Source organism: Phocoena sinus, chromosome 21 (genome assembly GCF_008692025.1).
Source record: "Phocoena sinus isolate mPhoSin1 chromosome 21, mPhoSin1.pri, whole genome shotgun sequence".
Classification (NCBI taxonomy): Eukaryota; Metazoa; Chordata; class Mammalia; order Artiodactyla; family Phocoenidae; genus Phocoena; species Phocoena sinus.
In genome coordinates, this window is record NC_045783.1 from 34,022,921 (window position 1) to 34,044,024 (window position 21,104).

At 37.5% G+C, this 21,104-nt stretch overlaps 1 protein-coding gene across 1 annotated transcript in view; it reads left to right on the top strand.

Annotated features, from left to right (window-relative positions):
* The window catches only part of HOOK3 (hook microtubule tethering protein 3), a 110,042-nt gene that overhangs the window by 63,127 nt on the left and 25,811 nt on the right, over window positions 1-21,104 (top strand). Inside the window, 9 exon segments of the mRNA XM_032618413.1 lie at window positions 1,140-1,280; window positions 2,868-3,069; window positions 7,428-7,538; window positions 8,277-8,364; window positions 14,574-14,643; window positions 17,300-17,330; window positions 17,332-17,370; window positions 17,372-17,420; window positions 17,423-17,441. Coding sequence (XP_032474304.1) covers window positions 1,140-1,280; window positions 2,868-3,069; window positions 7,428-7,538; window positions 8,277-8,364; window positions 14,574-14,643; window positions 17,300-17,330; window positions 17,332-17,370; window positions 17,372-17,420; window positions 17,423-17,441 — 750 coding nt within the window.

Consider the following 21,104-nt stretch of genomic DNA (forward strand, 5'->3'; position numbering starts at 1 on the left):
GTTACCAGGGGGAAAGGGTGGGGGGAAGGGATAGTTAGGGAGTTTGGATCAACATGTTCACACACTGTCATATTTAAAATGGATAAACAACAAGGACCTACTTTAGAGCACAGGTAACTCTGCTCAATATTGTGTAGCAGCCTGGATGAGAGGGCAGTTTGGGGGAGAATGAATACCTGTATATGTATGGCTGAGTCATTTGCCGGGCACCTGGAACCATCACAACATTGATAACTGGCTATACCCCAACCTAAAATAAAAAGTTAAAAAAAATTAAAAGAAGTAGAAATTATGAAGTGTAAGATTCATCAATTGAATTACATAAAAATTAAGAATTTCTGTACATTAAATACTTACATAAATAAAATTAAAAGTAAATAGGGCTTCCCTGGTGGCGCAGTGGTTGAGAGTCCGCCTGCCAATGCAGGGGACACGGGTTCGTGCCCCGGTCCGGGAAGATCCCACATGCCGTGGAGCAGCTGGGCCCGTGAGCCATGGCCGCTGAGCCTGCGTGTCCGGAGCCTGTGCTCCACAACGGGAGAGGCCACAACAATGAGAGGCCCGCGTACCAAAAAAAAAAAAAAAAAAAAAAAAGTAAATAATCAATGATAAATATTTGTGACATGAGAAAGAATCTTTTAAATCCAAAGGAAGGATGTATGTTAAACAAAACAAATTAATATAAATTAGGAACAATATTATCCATATTTTGGAGGGAAAAGATCTATGAATAGAAATCAGTGGAGGTTATACTCCAAAAATGTTAACAGGAGGTATCTGTCTAGAGCAATGCATAATTTTTATCTTCTTTGCTTTTTTGCATCTTGTGAATTTTCAAAAGGAATATGTGTTAATTTCATCATTGAAAATAAAACTTTAAATAATTATAGCTGCTATATTTTGGCGTCTAACTTTCTGAGTAGAGGAATGGCAATCCGTTGTTACCTTTCTGCAAGTCTTGGAGCAGTAGAATCCGTTTCCAGGATAGTTAAAACTTGGAAATACAGTGTATGGTCACAAAAGTAGGAGACAAATCCAAGAAGAATTTATTTTCATGTTTTTTACTTACTTTTCCTGTTCTAAGGAGAATTATTAGACAGTAAATAGTGCTTTCTTGGTCTGTTTTGTTTCGGTTACAGACTTGAAGCAGCCAAAGATGACTATCGAATACGCTGTGAAGAGTTACAAAAGGAGATGTCTGAACTTCGGCAACAGAACGATGAACTGACCACTTTGGCAGATGACGCTCAGTCTCTAAAAGATGAAATAGATGTTCTTAGGTAGACAACCTTCCCATCTCTGTAGAATCTCACACCTGTGATCCCCCAGAACAGTTCTGCCACCGATTTTACAAACTCTAGGGTCTTTGAGCACAGGAAGATGGGTTCAGATCCCAGTGCTGCCATTTAGTCAACCTCTATGGAACCATTTTCTCATCTGTAAGGTGGAAATAACACACATACCTACCTCAGACTGACATGTGGAATTAAGTGAGGTGATATTTGTAAGCACTTGGAACAGTATCTGGCAGATAAGTGCTGTATATAAATGTTTGTTAAATAGAAATTAACCTCTGGCCACCACTTCATACTTGCGTAGCTCTGAGCTTTTCTCATTACTACTCCTGTTCTTTCATTTTGCGTCCTTCAGTCACTTGGTCTTCCTCTTTCTCGGATACCGTCACACCCACACACATGGCTCATTTCCTTGCTGGACTCAACTGTTCTCTCGCTGGGCACCTCACTCCCTGCCACCTCGTTTCTGCACTATTCTGCTTGTGTAATCTATCCTCTGTTGGATCATTCCAACCATCTATGTTTTATGCGTTTGCTCTTTGAATGCTGAGAACAAACAGGGAAAATCACATAGTGAAGTAGTTCTGTCCTACTGCAGATTAGTGATCTTACTCTCCACTGGGCCCCTCCCACTGGTCCACCACTCTACCGCCCATCTGTGTGGGCCCCTCCCACTGGTCCACCATTCTACTGCCCATCCGTATGGGCTCCTCCCACTGGTCCACCACTCTACCGCCCATCCATAGATTGCTCTGTCTCCTGTTTCTCTCATAGCTGCTATGTATTTTCATAACTCTTCTCACCTGACCGATCCCACCACACCTCTCCTGTGCTTCAGTCTCAGTAGATGACACTGCCTCCTGCATTGAGGAATGAGGCCATAACCTATGGACCCTCCATGTGCTGTGTCTCCTGCATTCGCGCCCATCTTTTCTCTTTTGCTTCTAGAGTGCAGACCTGTTACTCGTCCTCCTGTCCAGTGCTAATTTCTTCAATGCTCTGGGTCTCAACCCTTCTTGCTTCTGCAGGGACTGTGCTACATCAGTTATCATTTCCCTTCACATTTGAATCTGCCTCCTTAGCATACATTTATATGTTTCTGTCCCTCTTATCTTAGAAAAAGTGAAAGACCTATTATTCTCTCCTTCCCCCCAGAACAAATTTAGATTACACAAGGTAAAGTTTACATTCTTTCCTTAACCCACTAAAATTCACCACCGCCTGCCCCACTGCTCCACCAAAACAGCTGTTCCTCTGGTCACTAATAACAGCCTAATTGACAAATTATTTGGACAGTGTACAATTTATTTTGCTTTTGTGCTACATGTGACTCTGTTGGCTACCCCCTCCTACTTGCATTCCTTAAATTTTATAATGTTGTCTATTATAAATTTTGCTGTAATTTTGGTCATACTTTTGAACCTGCACGAAAAACTAAGCTGGACTCACCTTTGGTCTTATAATTTCTTTAGAACGTGTTACTTCCCGGCAATCCGCTTGGTTTAGCACTGCCTACAGCAGCTTTACCATTGCGGATGTGTGTGTGATTTCTGGTTTCCCATCTCATTCTAGACATTCTTCTGATAAAGTGTCTAAACTAGAAGGCCAAGTGGAATCATATAAAAAGAAGCTAGAAGATCTTGGTGATTTGAGGCGTCAGGTTAAACTCTTAGAAGAGAAGAATACTATGTATATGCAGAACACAGTTAGCCTAGAGGAGGAGCTGAGAAAAGCCAACGCGGCTCGAAGTCAACTCGAGACGTATAAGAGACAGGTAAGGAGAGCAGCACAATTTCTTAACGCCATTTCCAGCTGAGCTCTCCAGTGTAACGCTGGCTTATCAGAGTCCACTGACTTGTTTTCATGGTATTCGGTTTTTCACCTATGAAACTTAGTTCTTATCCAGGGCTTACTGGTTGGTCTCTATAGCAGATCCTTTTATTATTTGTTATTTTTAATGTATTGTGTAATACTTGAGAAATACACAAAAGTAAAAATACAATAAGTATCCATGCTTAATAAACAAAACACTCTCCCCCTCCTCATTGCAGTAACCACTAGCCTATTTTGTGGGTTTTGTGCCTACGCATCTCTTTATCCTTCCCTGTACATACACACACACATACATATATGTGTGTGTGTATCCCTAAAAACTTATAACACTTTTGACATTTCAAAACTTTATATAATGATATAGTGAAAGTTCTCTTCTGCGATTTGCTTTTGCTCAGTGGTATTTGTGAGATTTGTTTTGTTGATAGTTGTAGCTTTATCCCATTCACTTGTACCGATCTGTAGTATCCTGTTGAGTGACAATACCACATGTATCCGTTTTTCTGGAGAAGGACATATAGGATGTTTTGTCTTTTTCTTTAATATTGCAAGAAAGGCCACTGTGAATAGTACTGAACATGTCCTCTTGGATACACGTGTGGAAGTTTTACAACTATGTGGAATATCTTCCTTAGAGAGCCTTCATTTAATTAGATATTGCCAAATGTCCTCCACTGTGATTTGATTACCAGCAGGCAGTTTGTATGAATTCTTGTTGCTCCACATCATCACCAACACATAGTATTATCAGACTTGAAATTTTGCCAGTTGAAGGATGGATTTGAAATGATGTCTCCTTATGATTATACTTTGCGTTACCCTAACTGCAAATATATTTACTGATCACATTTCTTTTGTGAATTGCCTATTTTTATCTTTTATTCATTTTTAAAGTTGGATTATTTCTTTTAATGATTCTAAAAGTTCTTTATTTGTTCCTGGTATTAATCTTTTGTCACATGTTGCCTTTATTTCCTAGCACTCTGTGACCTGTCCTTTTACTTTTTTTGAGATTGATAATTTTAACATGATGAACTTTAAATACCTTTTTCTTTATGATTTGTGCTTTTTATAAAAAAATTTTATTGGAGTATAGTTGATTTACAGTGTTTTGTTAGTTTCAGGTGTATGATTTGTGCTTTTTATGTCTCAGTTAAGAAGTCATTTCCTATATAAAGATGTAACACTAATCTCTGTTTTCTTTACAGAGGTTTAAAGTTTGTTTTGTACATTTAGGTCTTTAATCCACAAGAAATTGATTTTCATATAGGGTGTGAGGTAGGGATCCATTTGATATTTTTCGTCTTTGTGGACAACCAGTCAACCTAGCAGCTTTTATTTAATAATCAGTCTCTTCTGCGGTGCCCTACAATTCTATCTTATCATATATCTAAAGTTACCATGTTATATGTGGGTTTGTTTTTGGCGATCTCTTCTGTTTCATTGGTCTGTTTGTCTACTCTAACACCAAAACGCTCTCTTATCATCTATAGATCTTTAGTAATTTTGATATTTGGGTAGTACAGATACCCGCACCCTGTTCTTTTTCAAAATTGTTTGTCTATTCTTGGACCTTTCCGTTCCCTTTAAACCCCAAATCTTTGGAAATTGGAATTACATTGAATCTGTTGATCCGTTTAGGGAGAATTGACATCTTTATGACAGTAAATGTTCCTATCAATGAATATAGTATCTTTCCATTTATTTAGATCTTCAGTGTCTTTCAATTAAGTTTTATAATTTTCTTATAAATATCATGCACATATTATATTATAGTTACTCTTAGTACTTTATGTATTTGGTTGCTTTTGTAAATGCAGTTAGAAAAAGAAAAGATACCATCTTCAATGTGTTGCTCATTTATGTGATTAAATTGGTTTTTATATGTTGATTTTACAATCTTGCCAAATTCCCATATTATTTCTAATAATGTCTATTAGTTCTTTTGGCAGAAGTCATATTTTGTACAAATAAAAGCCATTTTGTTTCTTTCTATGGCATACCCTTTTTTTCTTCTTAATCAACATGGCTGACCTTTAGTACAGCCTTTAATAGAAGCAATAATAATAGGCAGCCATTTCTTGTTGATTTCATACACAGTGCTTTAAATGTTTTACCAGTATATTGTAAGGATTGCTATAGGTTTTGTAGCCACCTTTCATTAGGATAACAAAATTTCATTGTATTCCTAATTTGCACAGGTGTTTATCTTAAATGGATGTTGAATTTAATCAGCTACACCTATTGAGAGACTCCTATGCTGCTTCTTCTTTCTATTAATCTGATGAATCATATTAATGGATTTCTATGTTTAAACCATCCTTGCATTCCTGAGATAAACTTAGTTCAGTCATAGCAGATTTATTTGTGGTTTCACATAGTTAAATTTGCATTGTTCATTTTACTTGGAATATTTTGCCTCTATGATTTGTCTACTTAAAGTTTTCTATCTCGTGCTTTCCTTGTCTTCTGATTTTGGCATCACAATTGTACTAGCTTACAGGCTTCCCTGGTGGCGCAATGGTTGAGAGTCCACCTGCCGATGCAGGGGACACGGGTTCGTGCCCTGGTCCGGGAAGAGCCCACATGCCGCAGAGCGGCTAGGCCCGTGAGCCATGGCCGCTGAGCCTGCACGTCCAGAGCCTGTGCTCCGCAACGGGAGAGGCCACAACAGTGAGAGGCCCGTGTACCGCAAAAAAAAAAAAAAAAAAAAAAAAAAAAAAAATTGTACTAGCTTAATATAATAAATTAGAGAAGTTTTAGTAGAGCAACCCTGTACACCATGAATGTCTGGCAAGTTTTTTTTGGTGAATACATTTTTTCCCAACATTTCATTATGAAAATTTTCAACATATAACAAAGTTGGACTGAGAAATTACCAAAAATAAATGTAGCCCAAAGAAACTATAAATGTGATTAAAGGGTATAAAATTAAAATAAGAAATGATTTAATTAGCGTTCCAGAGGAAAGAATGTAAAGAATTGTAGGACATTATTTGAAGGAAAGAATGGCTGAATATTTTTCAGAATTGATGAAGGGCATCAGATTTAGTATTAACAGTGAATTACTAACAGAATAAATAAAAAAGAAATCTGCACTTACAATAATTGTAGTGAAATTGTGTAATACACTAATTCTCTATCTGTTTCTGATCTGGAGCTTAATATATTTTATTTTTCAGTATAATATTTTTCTTTCTGCAGTTTCTCTTTGGGTGCTCTTTCAAACCTGCTTGATCATATTTGGTGGTCTTTTATTCCTTTTATAATTTAGATTTCTTTATGTATTAAACCTAGTATTTTATGTCTGGTAACTCCAATTTGAAATCCTTTTTATGTCTGGTAACTCCAATTTGAAATCCTTAGAGGTCTTATTCTACTATTTTATTGTTGTTAGTGCTGTTAATGTTTTTCTGCTGACTGTTGTTCGAGTGTATTATTTCTTTAAGACTTTCGTAATTTTAGATTTTGCTCTGTCATTTGGCTCATCTTTACCTATGGGAATACTGGGGACCTGGTTGAGGTTGTGTTCCTCCAGACAATGTATGTTTTTCTTATGCCAGATTTTCCACAGCATTACCAATCAGGACGACTTTAAATTAATTGCTTGGCTTAGGATTTGCCAGACAAGGCATGTGGTAAAAATTCAAGCATAAATCCATGCATTTGCAGGCTGTGGTTACACATTTTCAAGTTACACTTTTTAAAGCCCAGAACACTCACTTTAAGATGGGCAAGTTTCCTTATTGATTTTGCCAGCTGATGGATTTTTTTCCCTAACCTACCTGTTTACTGACTCACCACCTTTTATTAGAGTCCAAGGTAGTTTAACAGCAGCCTGTCTCCCGATAGTTTTAAAGGCCTGGGTTCCTGGTATTGCCAGGTGGCATCTCACACTGCCCATAGCATCCTCACAAACTTCCTGCTCCACTTTTAACCCCTGAGGATTTCCTTTACTTTGTTATAAGCCTAGCGAGGCAGTTGTATTCTTTTCCCCTAGCATTTCTTTTGCTTCATGCTAAAAGGGTTTCCAGACTGCAGTTTCCTGTGTTACAGGAAGTGGAAGTCCTGTAGGTTTTCATAGTTTTGAACGTTTGTTCCTCTGGATGATCTGATTTTAGAACCCATAGTATCTGGGCAGATTTTTGTACCTGGTTCTCTCCATTGGGTTAGGCTCCTGTATCATGTGTATTTTTTTGAGTATTTTTGGGGGAGAGAATTTTCATAGATCTGTAGAAGAAAATAATAATAATTTCTAATGTTTCAAATTATAAAAATTAATGGTACCTTTCTATACAGGTAGTAGAACTGCAAAATAGATTATCTGAAGAATCGAAGAAAGCAGATAAATTAGATTTTGAATATAAGCGGCTAAAAGAAAAAGTTGACAGTCTTCAAAAAGAAAAGGATGTGAGTATATATATTAGGTATTTTGGTTTTGAGCAGTGCTGAGATTAAGAAAATGATATTTAATTCATGTTTTTGCCTACATTAATTTCTTCTTCTATTTATAAATTTGAGATTTTTTTTTAAATTATAGAAGATTTACATTTGTGTTTCAGAACTAGATCTAAAATAAAAGATTGCTATTCTGATTTCTTTTTTATATATTTAACTTTTCTATCACTGTTGCTTCTTTTCCTTCATCTTGCTTGTGACTTTCTAGAAATTTATGTAGCTTTTCTGTTTTCTGTATGAAGACACAATTCTTTTTGTTATTGTTCAGGATATTTTGAAGCTTTTTAAAATATTTTGACTTTGTCGTGATTTATGAATATTTCAGCATATTTTGAAGCTTTTTAAAATACTTTTACTTTGTCGTGACTTATGTTGTTTGATCTTTTATGTTTCATGAAAAGAAAGTTATTTACATAATAAGGTACTCATTGTTAAACACGGAGTGGGTGGTTTTGTTTCTTATGATTAACTGGATAGGATCCTGCCTTGCATGTAGTAGATACTCAATATTGTTAAACGGGAAAAGAATCATGTAATCGTTTCCTTCTGTGATCTTTCTGTAGAAGGTCAAAAGGTGTAACATGTCCATGTTCACCACTATTTATCATTCTGTTAGGTAAGGCAAAGACCACTGATGAGTAAACTCATAAAGCTTGAAACTAACTTTCCTCATTCTTAATGTCCCTCCAGAGGTTAAGAACAGAAAGGGATTCTCTGAAGGAAACCATCGAAGAGCTTCGTTGTGTTCAGGCTCAGGAAGGGCAACTCACAACCCAAGGTAACAACATTTCAGTAGCCCAAGGAAGGTTACTTATTTCTGATAGTATCAGGAAAAATACTAGATTCATTTTAAGATGATTGCACCAAAGACGAGAACTTGAATTTGGTAAAGAGGCCATGAGATTGATACAGATTTTGAACTGTTACCCAGATTTTATGACTGTAGTTACGGGACTGGATTTACTTGCCTACTTTTTAATTTTAATTAAATTTAAATGTTTGGGTTTTATTAAATCAAAAGCGTAAACAGTTGTTAAATCACCTCTGTTAATAATACGTCTGAAAAGTTTTTAGTGACCTCTTTAGAAGTGTATCAGACTTTATACATCAGTGAGTTTTCTCGGCTGAGATGTGAGGTGGGTATCAATTCACTAAGGGATTTAACATCCAAAGTAGAAACCTTCTCCTTCTCACAGGAAAGGAGCAGCACTTAGGTGAGGGTTTAGCTTCTACCACTCGAGGGATGCAGGACCTGGTTTCTGACTTACAGAGCCTCACCCTCTGTTCACTCCCACTCCGACTACCAACCCTTGGCTTTTCAGTTACCTGAGACTAGAATTCTTCTTTTCCTCTGACTACAGCCTCCTTTTCCCCATCTCACTCCTTCTACCAAACCTGCTCATCTGCTCCATCCACCTTCAGCCCCCTCTGTAGTCTCTGCTGATGGTCTACTGATCACCACCTTTTCCAGCTCACCCAGCGTGCATACCAGCCATTTCAGCTGTGTTCTCATCACCACTGTCTTTCCTTATCCTCTTGACTTATTTCAAGCCCTAATTAGTTTTTTTCTGTACTCCAGATTACCAAGGCCACCTAAAAAAAAATTATGTATCTTTCTGGTTTTTTCCTTTTCTTTTTTGTTTACTGAGGTGTAATTGACATATAATATTATACTCTTAGTTTCACATGTACAATATGATTCGATATTTGTATGTATTGCAAAATGATCACTATAGTAAGTCTAGTTAGCTAACATCTGTCCCCATACATAGTTGAAAAACATTTTTTTCTTGTGATAACTTTTAAGATCTACTCTCTTAGTGACTTTCAAATATACAATACTGTATTATTATGTACACCATGCTATACATTACATCCACGTGACTTATTTATTTTATACCTGGAAGTTCGGACCTTTTGACCCCCTTCACCCATTTAGCCCAGCCCCACACCCCAGCTCTCTTCTCCACAGCAGCTGCACTGATTTACGTTCTCATCAGCTGGGCGCAAGGGCTCCCTTTTCTCCACATACCCACCAACACTTGTTATTTCTGGTCTCTTTAATAATAGCTGTTCTAACAAGTGTGAGGTGATAGCTCATTGTGGTTTTGATTTGTGTTTCCCTGGTGATTAGTGATATTGAGCCTTTTTCATGTACCTGTTGGCTATTTTTATGTCTTCTTTGGGAAAATGTCTATTCAGATCCTTTGCCCATTTTTTAATTGGATTGTTTGGGTTTTTTTGCTGTTGAGATATATGAGTTCTTTATATATTTTGGATATTAACCCCTGATCAGATAACTGACTTGCAAATATTTTCTTCCATTTGGTAAGTTGCCTTTTCATTTTTTTCATGGTTTCCTGTGCTGTGCAGAAGCTTTTTAGTTTGATGTAGTTCCACTTGTTTATTTTTGCTTTTGAGAAAATTATACATCTTTCTTGACTGTCCTCACCAAAAGACAAACTATATCTGATCATAATTGGATCCTTGTTGCTGCTTGGTAGTCCTTTCATGTATCTCTAGTCAATTCTACATGAGTTTTCCCAAAATTTTGAGAATCTAGCCTTGAACCTTAATGCTTTAATTCTTAGGTCCTGTATCATCAAGAAAAGGGAGGCCATCTTATGTAAGCGTTCACATGTTTCTTTATTACCTTTAAACCTTATTCATGTATATATCCTTTTTTTCTTTTAATATTTATTTATTTGGTTGCACCAGGTCTTAGTGGCAGCAGGCAGGCTCCTTAATTGTGGCATGCAAATTCTTAGTTGTGGCATGCATGTGGGATCTAGTTCCTTGGCCAGGGATCAAACGCGGGCCCCCTGCATTGGGAGCACAGAGTCTTAACCACTGTGCCACCAGGGAAGTCCCTCATGTATATATCCTTGAGCTAGCACTTTTGCTCTGAAAATTTACCCTATGAACTAAAACATCATTTATAATAGTGAAACTTAGAACCAACATAAAAGTTCAGCAGTACAGGAATGGCATTCTCATTCAACTGTATACTTTAGAGCCATTAAAAAGAATGAAGTATATCTTATATATGCCTGCCGTGGAGGGCTGCGTATGTTATATCATTAAGTTGAAAAAGTAGGTGGCACCATTCATGATAAACATTCTTTTTTCAAAAATTTTTTTTAATTGAAGTATGGTTAATTTACAATGTCGTGTTAGTTTCTGGTGGACAGCAAAGTGATTCATTTATACATTTATGTACATTCTCTTTTGTATTCTTTTCCATTATGGTTTATTACAAGATATTGAATGTACTTCCCTGTGCTATACAGCAGGACCTTGTTGTTTATCTGTTTTATACACAGTAGCTTGCATCTGCCAATCCCAAACTCCTAATTTATCACCGCCCCCCACTCTCCCCTTTGTTAACCATAAGTTCATTCTCTAAGTCTGTGAGTCTGTTTCTGTTTTGTAAATGTCATGATAAACACTCTTAGCAATCTAGGAATAGAAGGAAACTTCTACAGCCTAGTAAAGGACATCTATGAAAACCCTACAGCTGACCTCATACTTAATGATGAAAGACTAAATGCTTTTCCCTAAGATCAAGAACAAGGCAAGGCTGTTCAGTCTTGCCACTTCTATTCAACATGGAGGTTCTAGCCAGTACAGTCAGGCAAGAAAAAGAAATAAAGGGCATCCAGAAAGGAAAAGAGGATGTAAAAAATCATAGATCTGATAAATGAGTTCAGCAAGGTCTCAATATACAAGATCAGTATAAAATTCCAATTATATTTCTATGTACTACTAGTATACAATCTGAAAATGAAATTATAATAGTATGATAAAGAATAAACTGCTTAGAGATAGGTTTAACAAAGAAATGCAAGATTTCTACGCTGAAAACTATGAATCATTACTAAGATAAATTAAAGATCTAAATAAACGTTAAAGACATTCCACATTCAGATGTTGGAAAAGCACTGTAGTTAAGACTACAGTTCTCTTCATATTGGTCTAAAGATTCAATGCAATCCCAATCAATCTCAGCAGACTTTTTTGTAGAAATTGACAAGCTGATTCTACACTTTATATAAAAAAACGAAGGAGCCACTATATAACCAAAACAATAATCTTAAAAAATAAAAAGTTGGAGAACTTACACATTCTGATTTCAAAAGTTACTATAAAACGACTGTAATTGAACAGCCGTGAAACTCACATATGGAAAGACATAGAGATCAGTGTAGTATATACCACATTAATAGAATGAAGGGGCAAAAACCACATGATCAATCTCAACTGATGCAGAAAAGGCAACTGACAAAATCCAACACCTTTCATCATAAAAAACTCAATAAACTAGGAGGAGAACTAGAAAGGAAATTTCTACAACTTGATAAAGGCCATATGAAAAACCCACAGCTAACTTCATACACAGTGGTGAAAGACCGAAAGCTTTTCCTCTAAGATCAGGAATAAGACAATGATGCCTGCGACCAGCACTTCTATACTTCTGTTCAATGTAGTATAGGATCTTCTAGCCAGAGCAATTAGACAAAGAAAAAAAAAAATCTAAATTGGAAAGGAAGTACTAAAATCATCTCTGTTTGCAGATGACGTGATCTTATCTGTTGAAACCCTTTAAAAATTACACACACACACACACACACGCACACAAAAAGCTCTGAGAACTAATAAAATGAATTCAGCAAATTTACAGGATATAAATCAACCCACCAAAATGAGTTACGTTTCTATACACTAACAATGAAACAATATGAAAGTAAATTAAGAAAACAATTCCATTTACAATAGGATTAAAAAGAATAAAATACTTGGGAATAAATCTAACCAGGGAGACACTTGTACCTTGAAAACTACAAAGCACTGCTGAAAGAAATTAAAGAAAACCTAAATGGGAAGATATCGCATGTTCATTTAAGGCTTAATATTGTTAAGATGACAGTACTACCAAAAACAATCTACAGGCGGCTTCCCTGGTGGCACAGTGGTTAAGAATCCACCTGCCAATGCAGGGGACACGGGTTCGAGCCCTGGTCTGGGAAGATCCCATGTTCCGCGGAGCAAGTAAGCCCGTGAGCCACAACTACTGAAGCCTGTGCGTCTAGAGCCCATGCTCTGCAACAAGAAAAGCTACCGAAATGAGAAGCCCACGCACCGCAACCAAGAGTAGCCCCCGCTCACCGCAACTAGAGAAGGCCCGAGCGCAGCAATGAAGACCAACGCAGCCAAAAATAAATAACATAAATAAATTTATATTAAAAAAAACCCTACAGATTCAGTGCAGTCCTTATCAAAATACCAACAGCATTTTTTTGCAGAAATAGAAAAACCCAGACTAAAATTTATATGGAAACTCAAGGATCCCGAATAGCCAAAACAATCTTGAAAAAGAAAAAAAAAATAGCTTGAGCACTCATACTTCCTGATTTCAAAACTTAGTATAAAGTTAGAGTAATCAAAACAGTATGTATAGGTATAAGGACAGATATATAGACCAATGGAGTAGAATAGAGAGCCTAGAAATAAACCCTCACATATGCAATAAATTGATTTTCAACGAGAGTGTCAAGACCACTTAGTGGGGGAAAGGAAAGTCTTTCAGATTGTGCTGGGAAAACTGTATGTCCACATCCAAAAGCATGAAGTTGAACCCTTACACCATATACAAAAAAGGAACTCAAAATGGATCAGAGACCTAAATGTAAGAGCTAAAGCTATAAAATTTTAAAAAAACATAGAGGAAAATCATCATGATGTTGGAGTTGGCAGTGATTCCTTGGAATTGATACCAAAAGCACAGGCAACAAAAATAATGGGTAAATTGGACTTCAACAAAATTTAAAACTTTTGTGTTTCAAAGAACACTTATCAACATAGTGAAAAGGCAACCCACAAGATGGGAGAAAATATCTGCAAATCATTTATCTGATAGATGATTGATGTCAAGAGTGTATAAAGAACTTCTTCAATTCAACAACAAAAAGAAACTGCAAAAGTCCTTTGCAGTTCACAGACAAGCAAAGGACTTGAACAGACATTTCTCCAAAGAAGATATACAAATGGCCAGTAAGCACATGAAACAGTGCTCAACATCATTAGTCATTAGAGAAATGCAAAGCAAAACCACAGTGAGATACCACTTCACACCCATTAGGGTGGCTACTATCAAAAAAGAAGAAAGAAAGGAAAGTGACAAGTGTTGGTGAGGGTGTGGAGAAGTCGGAGCCCTCCTGCCTTGCTGGTGGGAACGTAAAATGGGTCAGCCACTGCGGAAGAGTTCGGTGGTTCTTTAAAAAGTTACCATATGATCCAGAAATTCCATTCCTAAGTGTATATACAAAAGAATCAAAGCAAGGACTCAACCACATCCTGGTATACCAATGTTCATAGCAGCATTATTCACAATAGCCAAAAGGTGGGAACAACCCATGTGTCCATAGACAGATACGTGGATAAAGAAAATGTGGTATGTATGTATAATGGGATATTATTTGGCCATATAAAGAGATGAAGTTGTGATAAATGGTGCAACATAGATGAATATTGAAAACATTATGTTAGGTGAAGTGAGCCAGACACAAAAGGACAAATATTGGTGTGAGGTGTCTAGAATGGGCAAATTCATTTAGCCAGACAGAAATTGGAATTAAAGTTACGAGGAGCTGAGGGAGAAAGTAATGGGGAGTTACTGCTTAATGGTTCCAGAATTTACGTTTTGAGTGATGAAAGAGTTTGGGAATAGATAGTAGTGATGGTTCCACAACATAGTGCCTTAGCGCCAACATGGGACTTAGTGCCACTCAGTTGTACCCTTAAAAAGTGTTAAAATGATATAATAATAATGTTGTAAGGCAATCGTGTAAGGCAACTGTGACATGGTTTTTTACTTGAATTAAAGATTTTAGCTGTTAAAATTAATGCTCAAAGTAGGAGTTCATATAGGAACTAAAGGAGGTAGCTGTGCCCTCTCTTAACCTTGCACCCATGATTGTTTGTTTACAGGGTTAATGCCTCTGGGAAGTCAGGAATCTTCAGATAGTCTGGCAGCAGAGATCGTCACACCTGAAATCAGGTAAGGAGATGCTGAAGGTCACAGCCACACTGCACAATATTCTTGGAGAAAATGTACTCCTCTGTAATAGCGATAAAGAAAAGGAACTGGGCTTCCCTGGTGATGCAGTGGTTGAGGGTCCGCCTGCCGATGCTGGGGACACGGGTTCGTGCCCCGGTCTGGGAAGATCCCACGTGCCGCGGAGCGGCTGGGCCCGTGAGCCATGGCCACTGAGCCTGCGCGTCCGGAGCCTGTGCTCCGCAACGGGAGGGGCCACAACAGTGAGAGCACCACGTACCGCCAAAAAAAAAAAAAAAAAAAAAAAAAAAAAAAAAAGAAAAGGAACTGGTCCTCTATATTACAGAGGAGTACATGTTAGCAATAAAGAAAAGGAACTGGTCCTTTATAAAACTTTCAACACGAACTTGAGGTTAGATGTCCATGATTTCAGCGTGTTAGGGGCTTTCTTCAGCTGTCCCCACAGAGACTTGATTTCTCTCTTTGGGAGGACAGCATCTCACACACACTCAGTAAACTAATATATCTGTGCTTGGGCATCCTCAGCAGACATTTAGCAGTGAAACCACATGGCCCAGAGACAAAGGTTATGCTTAGCCATCAGCCTGCAAAATAATTAGTCTCGGGCTTCCCTGGTGGCGCAGTGGTTGAGAGTCCGCCTGCCGATGGCAGGGGACACGGGTTCGTGCCCCGGTCCGGGAGGATCCCACATGCTGCGGAGCGGCTGGGCCCGTGAGCCATGGCCGCTGAGCCTGTGCGTCCGGAGCCACAACAGTGAGAGGCCCGCGTACCGCAAAAAAAAAAAAAAAAAAAAAAAAAAATTCTCTGTGTCTAGAATATGTCTAGAAGAGCTATCAAGAAAATGAAGTAGTACAAAGGATGAAATTTCTCAATGTATATCATAGACAATGGGTTAGTATTCTTGATGCATAATGAAATTTGCTCTTCCAGTTTGCAAAAATCTGTTAAAAGTGATGATTTTCACTGATGTTAAGGGTGTGGAGAAATTGGAAACCTCATAAACTAGGAGTAAAAGATTAAAGTGATACAATCTTTTTCAAGTGAGATATAATTGACATATAACTGTGTAACAACTTTAGGTATACAACATAATGATTTGCTATGTGTGTATGTTGTGAAATGATTACCGTATTAAGCCTAGTTAATATACATCACCACACATAATTACCAAAAAAATTTTTTTCTTGTGGTTGTACAACTTTTCTTTTGAGCAGTTTGGCAGAATGTGTATGTTGTCTAAAAAATGTGCCTATCTTTTGACAGAAAAATTACTTGCCTGAGAATTAATTCTGAGGAAATACCCAAGGATATACACAAAAGGATATTTATAAAGCTAATCATTAATAACATGTTAAAGTTCAAAATTGGTAATAATCTAAATGCCCAATAATTGGGCATGAATTAGATAATGATCGTCTATATACTTTAACATGTCATTTAAAATATTAAAGTATAAAATTTAATGTTATGAAAAGATTGTGAAAAGTTAAGTGTAAATAGCAGATACCAGTGTAACAGGTACTGTGAGATTCATTTTTACAAGTGTTTGCATGTTTGTACGTATGCATAAAGTTAGAAGGCTGTATTTCAACAGTAATTATTTTGCACTGCAGGGTTATGGAGGGTTTGTATTTTCTTCTCATTTATCTTTTTTTCACCCTACAATGAGCTTGTTTTACTTTGTAATTGATAAATATGATGAAGTCATTTTTTTCAATTTACAAAATATATCAAGTTCTATGTAACTGCTTGAGTTGGGTTACAGATTTGACTCTCATCTTTTCAATAGAAAAAGTTAAAGTACTTTATAAGGTTTACAGTGTTTACAAAATAAGAGCAGAATGTTTTTTTTGTGTTTGATATTTCACTTTTGTTTTTTCTTTTTCCATGAGAAGCACAGTTTTTCATAGCATCTGGTATGGATAGTAATATCTTCTTCATGCGGCCCTCTAGAGATGACCCTCTCTAACATAAAGGACGAATTCTATCTTCAAGACGTATATCTTCAATGATACCGTCATGTGAATTAATGTTCAATTATATCATCCCTGCAGTATTCACAGTGGCAATTTTTGTGTGGCTGTTGCTTTTAGCCTCCCTCAGTGTAAGCATTTGGCATCACGCAAAGAGCCCAAAACAATGCAGTCCAGTAACCTGGCTCTGATAATCTGTCTTGTTACAAGACTACAGGTTTACCGTATCTACAGGAATGGATGGACTGCATGTCTTGAAGGCATTCTTCGTTGAATGTTACATCTTGCCACCAAATTATTGGTAATGTAAGAGCATAGCATTAGAGATGATGTTTTGTTGACGAGAACCAAAGAACAAATACCATAGGTGCATCCACAGCGTAAGTGCTTAAATCATTCACAGCTTAAATACTTAAATCAGAAAGGAAATAGGATTTTAAAACCTCATTCATTACAAGTCATGCTGCATGGGGATTCTGTTATCTTCCGATTGTCCATTCTGAAACGAAAGTGCTTAAGACCTGAAATGTATGTCTCAGCCAGTTACAACAGGAGCTAAATTTTTTCCAGGTACTTTGTTTTCATTCTGTTCTATGTATTAAATCTGTAACAGTGCATAGCTGGATTTTGATAACTACGTTAATCCGTTTTTCTTCTGCTCTCAGGGAGAAACTTATTCGTCTTCAGCATGAGAATTAAGATGTTAAAAATTAACCAAGAGGGTTCAGACAATGAAAAAAATCGCCTTATTGCAGAGCCTTCTAGATGATGCCACGCTACGCAAGAATGACTGGAGACAGAGAACAGGTAGGAGGCACGTGGCAGCAGCTTGGACACCGGTTTTCTCTATTTACCTTGATTTTGATTCCTTAAACAAAGGTTTGAGCTGTGGTTTGAAAAGTGAAAGTGTGTTATTCCATTTCATTTCAAGAGTACTTTTTTCCACTTTTCCACTTAACAGGCAAATTTGCCCAAAAACGTACGAGTCTCTCTGTAATAGCATTCCCGTCTTTAGCTCTTTCTTCTCTTCTGGCAAAATGATACCAAAGTCCTACCATTTTCCCTTTTTAATCACTAATTAAAACTAGAGGATTAAAAAAAGTCACGATTTATTCACAGTCTTTCGAGACAATTTTACTTCATAGTCATGCTTATATTAGTAGAATTTACCCTGTTTTTACAAGCTAATGTTTCAAAGAATTGACTGGTGTGAGGAAAAACAGTAGGATCCATCATGATTCAATTGATAGGGCTTTTTTTTTTTTTAATCTGTTATTTCTTGTGACTCTGATAGGAAGTCATGCCAGTTTTATGAACAATTCAATTGTTTTGAGAATTTAGAATCTGCAAATTTAACAAAACATCACTTTTCTGCTTGTAAGTTTTAAGAGTATTGCAGTAGGCAGTTTGTCCAAACTACTTTTAAACCAGTAGCTTGCTCTGGCAAGGGCTACTTTTATATTTTATTATGACAGTCCTCTCATTCTTTTCCTTTTTGGAAATGTTTCTTAAATACCAGACATATGATGTCTTTTCTTTTTCTTAGAGCTGTGATATTCTGTCATTTGTGAGGGATTTGACAATTTTATAAATAGTTTCACAGTTTATGTGATATTACAGATTCCTTGCTTATTCTGCCTGATTGATTTGGCACTTCCCAGGTGTGAGTCAGTCTTGAGAGTCAAAATTGTTACGATAGTTTTACATATCCTACCCTTCTTCCTGTAACTTTAATTTTTAAAGCTGTTGAGGGAGAATCAGCAAACTGTAAATACCAGGGTGATTATTAGAGCATAATTAAGCGTAAACATAAGGAGACATTTTTATATCATTCTTAGGAGCATAGATAAATGAATACTTTTTTAAAATACTTAGAAAAAGTGGAAAAAGAGAAGGAGGAGGAGTGGGAATTGTAGAAAACAGCAGTCAGTCATGCAGAGCCCATGGTGAGGGCACCTTGAGTTACCCCCTTCATCCTTGGCCTCCACTGTCTTTTAGCATCTTAGTGGGGAGAGCCTTCTCCCAACACTAATTTCTTATCAGTGAATCAACACCTACAACGTTTTCTGTAACACTTGCCTTGTTTGTCACAGACCTTACAGCTATTACTCTTTCTCCTCAAAATAGAACAGCTAGCTGTCATTCGTAGAGGACTCGTGCATGTAGATGACTGGTTACCGCCTAAATGCCTGTTATTCACAGCTGTGTTTGTTTATTAAATTACAACACTGATGATAACTTACCTTTAGATTATAGCCATCTGTGGGTATTATGATCTGTAACAGTAATACTAGTAATACGAGCAGCTAACATTTATTAAACTGCTGTTCCAAACATGTTCCAGTGTTGTTCCAAACATTGTGCTAAGTGTTTTAAACATGTGGTCTTACTTTATTAAAATTTTATACATGTAGGAATTTGGGCTGAGACCCAGGCTACGAGACTCCAAAGCCTCTACTTAACCTCTTTCTTGCCAGTTTATCTTCTGCCACATTTATAAAACGTTTTTTTTCCCTGTCTTCTCCTCACAGGATGCTTTACTCTTAAGTGAGTTATCATAAGTTTGTTCTTACTGAGTTTAGTGTTTACATTACCTGGTCTGTACCTTAACCTCTTACTCTTTGACAGCACTGGGTTAGCACCAAGAAAGCAGGGTTTCAGTTCTACTTAGTCTCATAACTGTACGACCTTAAATACTATTTGCTCACCGCCATATGTCCACCTTAGAAGGATGAGGTTTGTAGTAAACCTCCAAAGTCCCTTTCCAGTTAGTTTTCCCAACAAGTTGGTATTTGTTAAAATCTGTAACACATGTTGACCCTCAAGCAATGTAAGGAGAGGCATGAAGGGTCGAGGGTGGAGCCGTACTGGAACGGCTTGGGGAGCTCTCTGGAAGCACGTGTGATCTCCTTCCCTTCCTCTCAGAGTAGGTTGTGATCTCAAGCTCACCCTCTCCCTACACCCCTTGACAACTATATGTAATTAGACTTGGATTAAAATGTTGATTAACTAAACCCTTGAAGGGGGAGAAAGAAAGTAGAGGTATTTATAGAAGTACCTGCTATGTGCACACCCTTTATATATTATCTTACTTAGTTTTTCTAAACAACCCCATGAGGTCAACATTATAATCCTTATTTATTTGTAGTTGAAATTTTTCGTATATATTTACATATATTTTTATAGGTTCATACATGTGTGTGTACATGTATGCTCCATGCTTTAATCGATATGTTAGACTATGTTTTATGACATTTATGATGGCCTCCACCTAGTAACAATATTTTTTGACTGATTAATTTCAAAAGTGTCTAAGATGGATAGTTGAAATAGCCTTATAGTTTGATATATTTTTCATATTGCTTCCTGAGAAGATTAAACAAAGTTACAGTTAGCAACGTACTTATGTACCTCTGTTCCATATTGAATATGAGTTTTCAGATAATTGTTTCACTGAGTGAAAAAACAGATTCCTTTGTGTGAAAAACATCAGTTATTATTATAGATTTATTGCCTTTTTACTGTGATTCTCACTAAATTATAGAACCTAGAGGTTTACAGTAAGAATTTCTTGTCACTTGTTGAGTAAAAGAATTTCTTACTGAACTTCTTGGCTATTTGGATTCTAAATATTCATTGCCCTGTTTTGTCCTTAATTGGGAGCAATCTGGCTTTTACTCAAGTACTTACTAGCCAGTCCAGTGGGAGCAGTTAGGACTTTATCTCTCCTCGCCTCTTTACTGTTTTCATTGTGGATCGTTTCCCCTTCCACAGACTTGTTTTCAGTTTCAGGAACAGCCCTCGCTTGTGTCTCTCCCAGTCCTTGGGTTGCTGTCCAGGGCGAGGCTCCTCTTTCAGCCCTTTGCTTGGTGGTCTGCCGTGGCCCCTCTTGTTCCTCCTCCGAGCTGGTTCACGTTGTCTCTGGCCACTGTTACTCATGCTCCTGGCTTCAGTCACTGCCGAACGGCTCTTGGGTCTGGAGGGTCGGCTTAGCCCTCCCGCTGGGTTTCAGGTGCAGGTGTCCAGCTGTTCGACAGGCATCTCTAATCACTTCATTTTCGACAAATACCGAATGAAGTCCTTTGTGCTTCTTTCTCAGCCTGCTCCTCCTGTATTCCCTTTCTCAGTAAATGGTCCTTGGTAGCTCAGACCGGACTCCTAAGTTACTTTTTGCTCCTTGTATTCCTTTGCATTTTCCGTGCACCCCGCCTCTGCCCCTTCTGTTTTAGGGGGAGGCGTGATCACTGTGCCGGCCCCGGTGGGGCTTCCCAGATGGTCTCCTCCACTTTCACACCAGCGTGATCTTTCTGAAACACTGTCTGATCCTTCCACATCGTCCAAGGCCTACTGGTCCCCTGAATGTTGCATCCTAATGATCTAGAGAATTTATGGGGATTGAGCTCCAGAATCAGCATTTTTAAAGGCTGGCTGGGCTATTCCCATCCCAACAAAATTTTAGGCCCGATTATA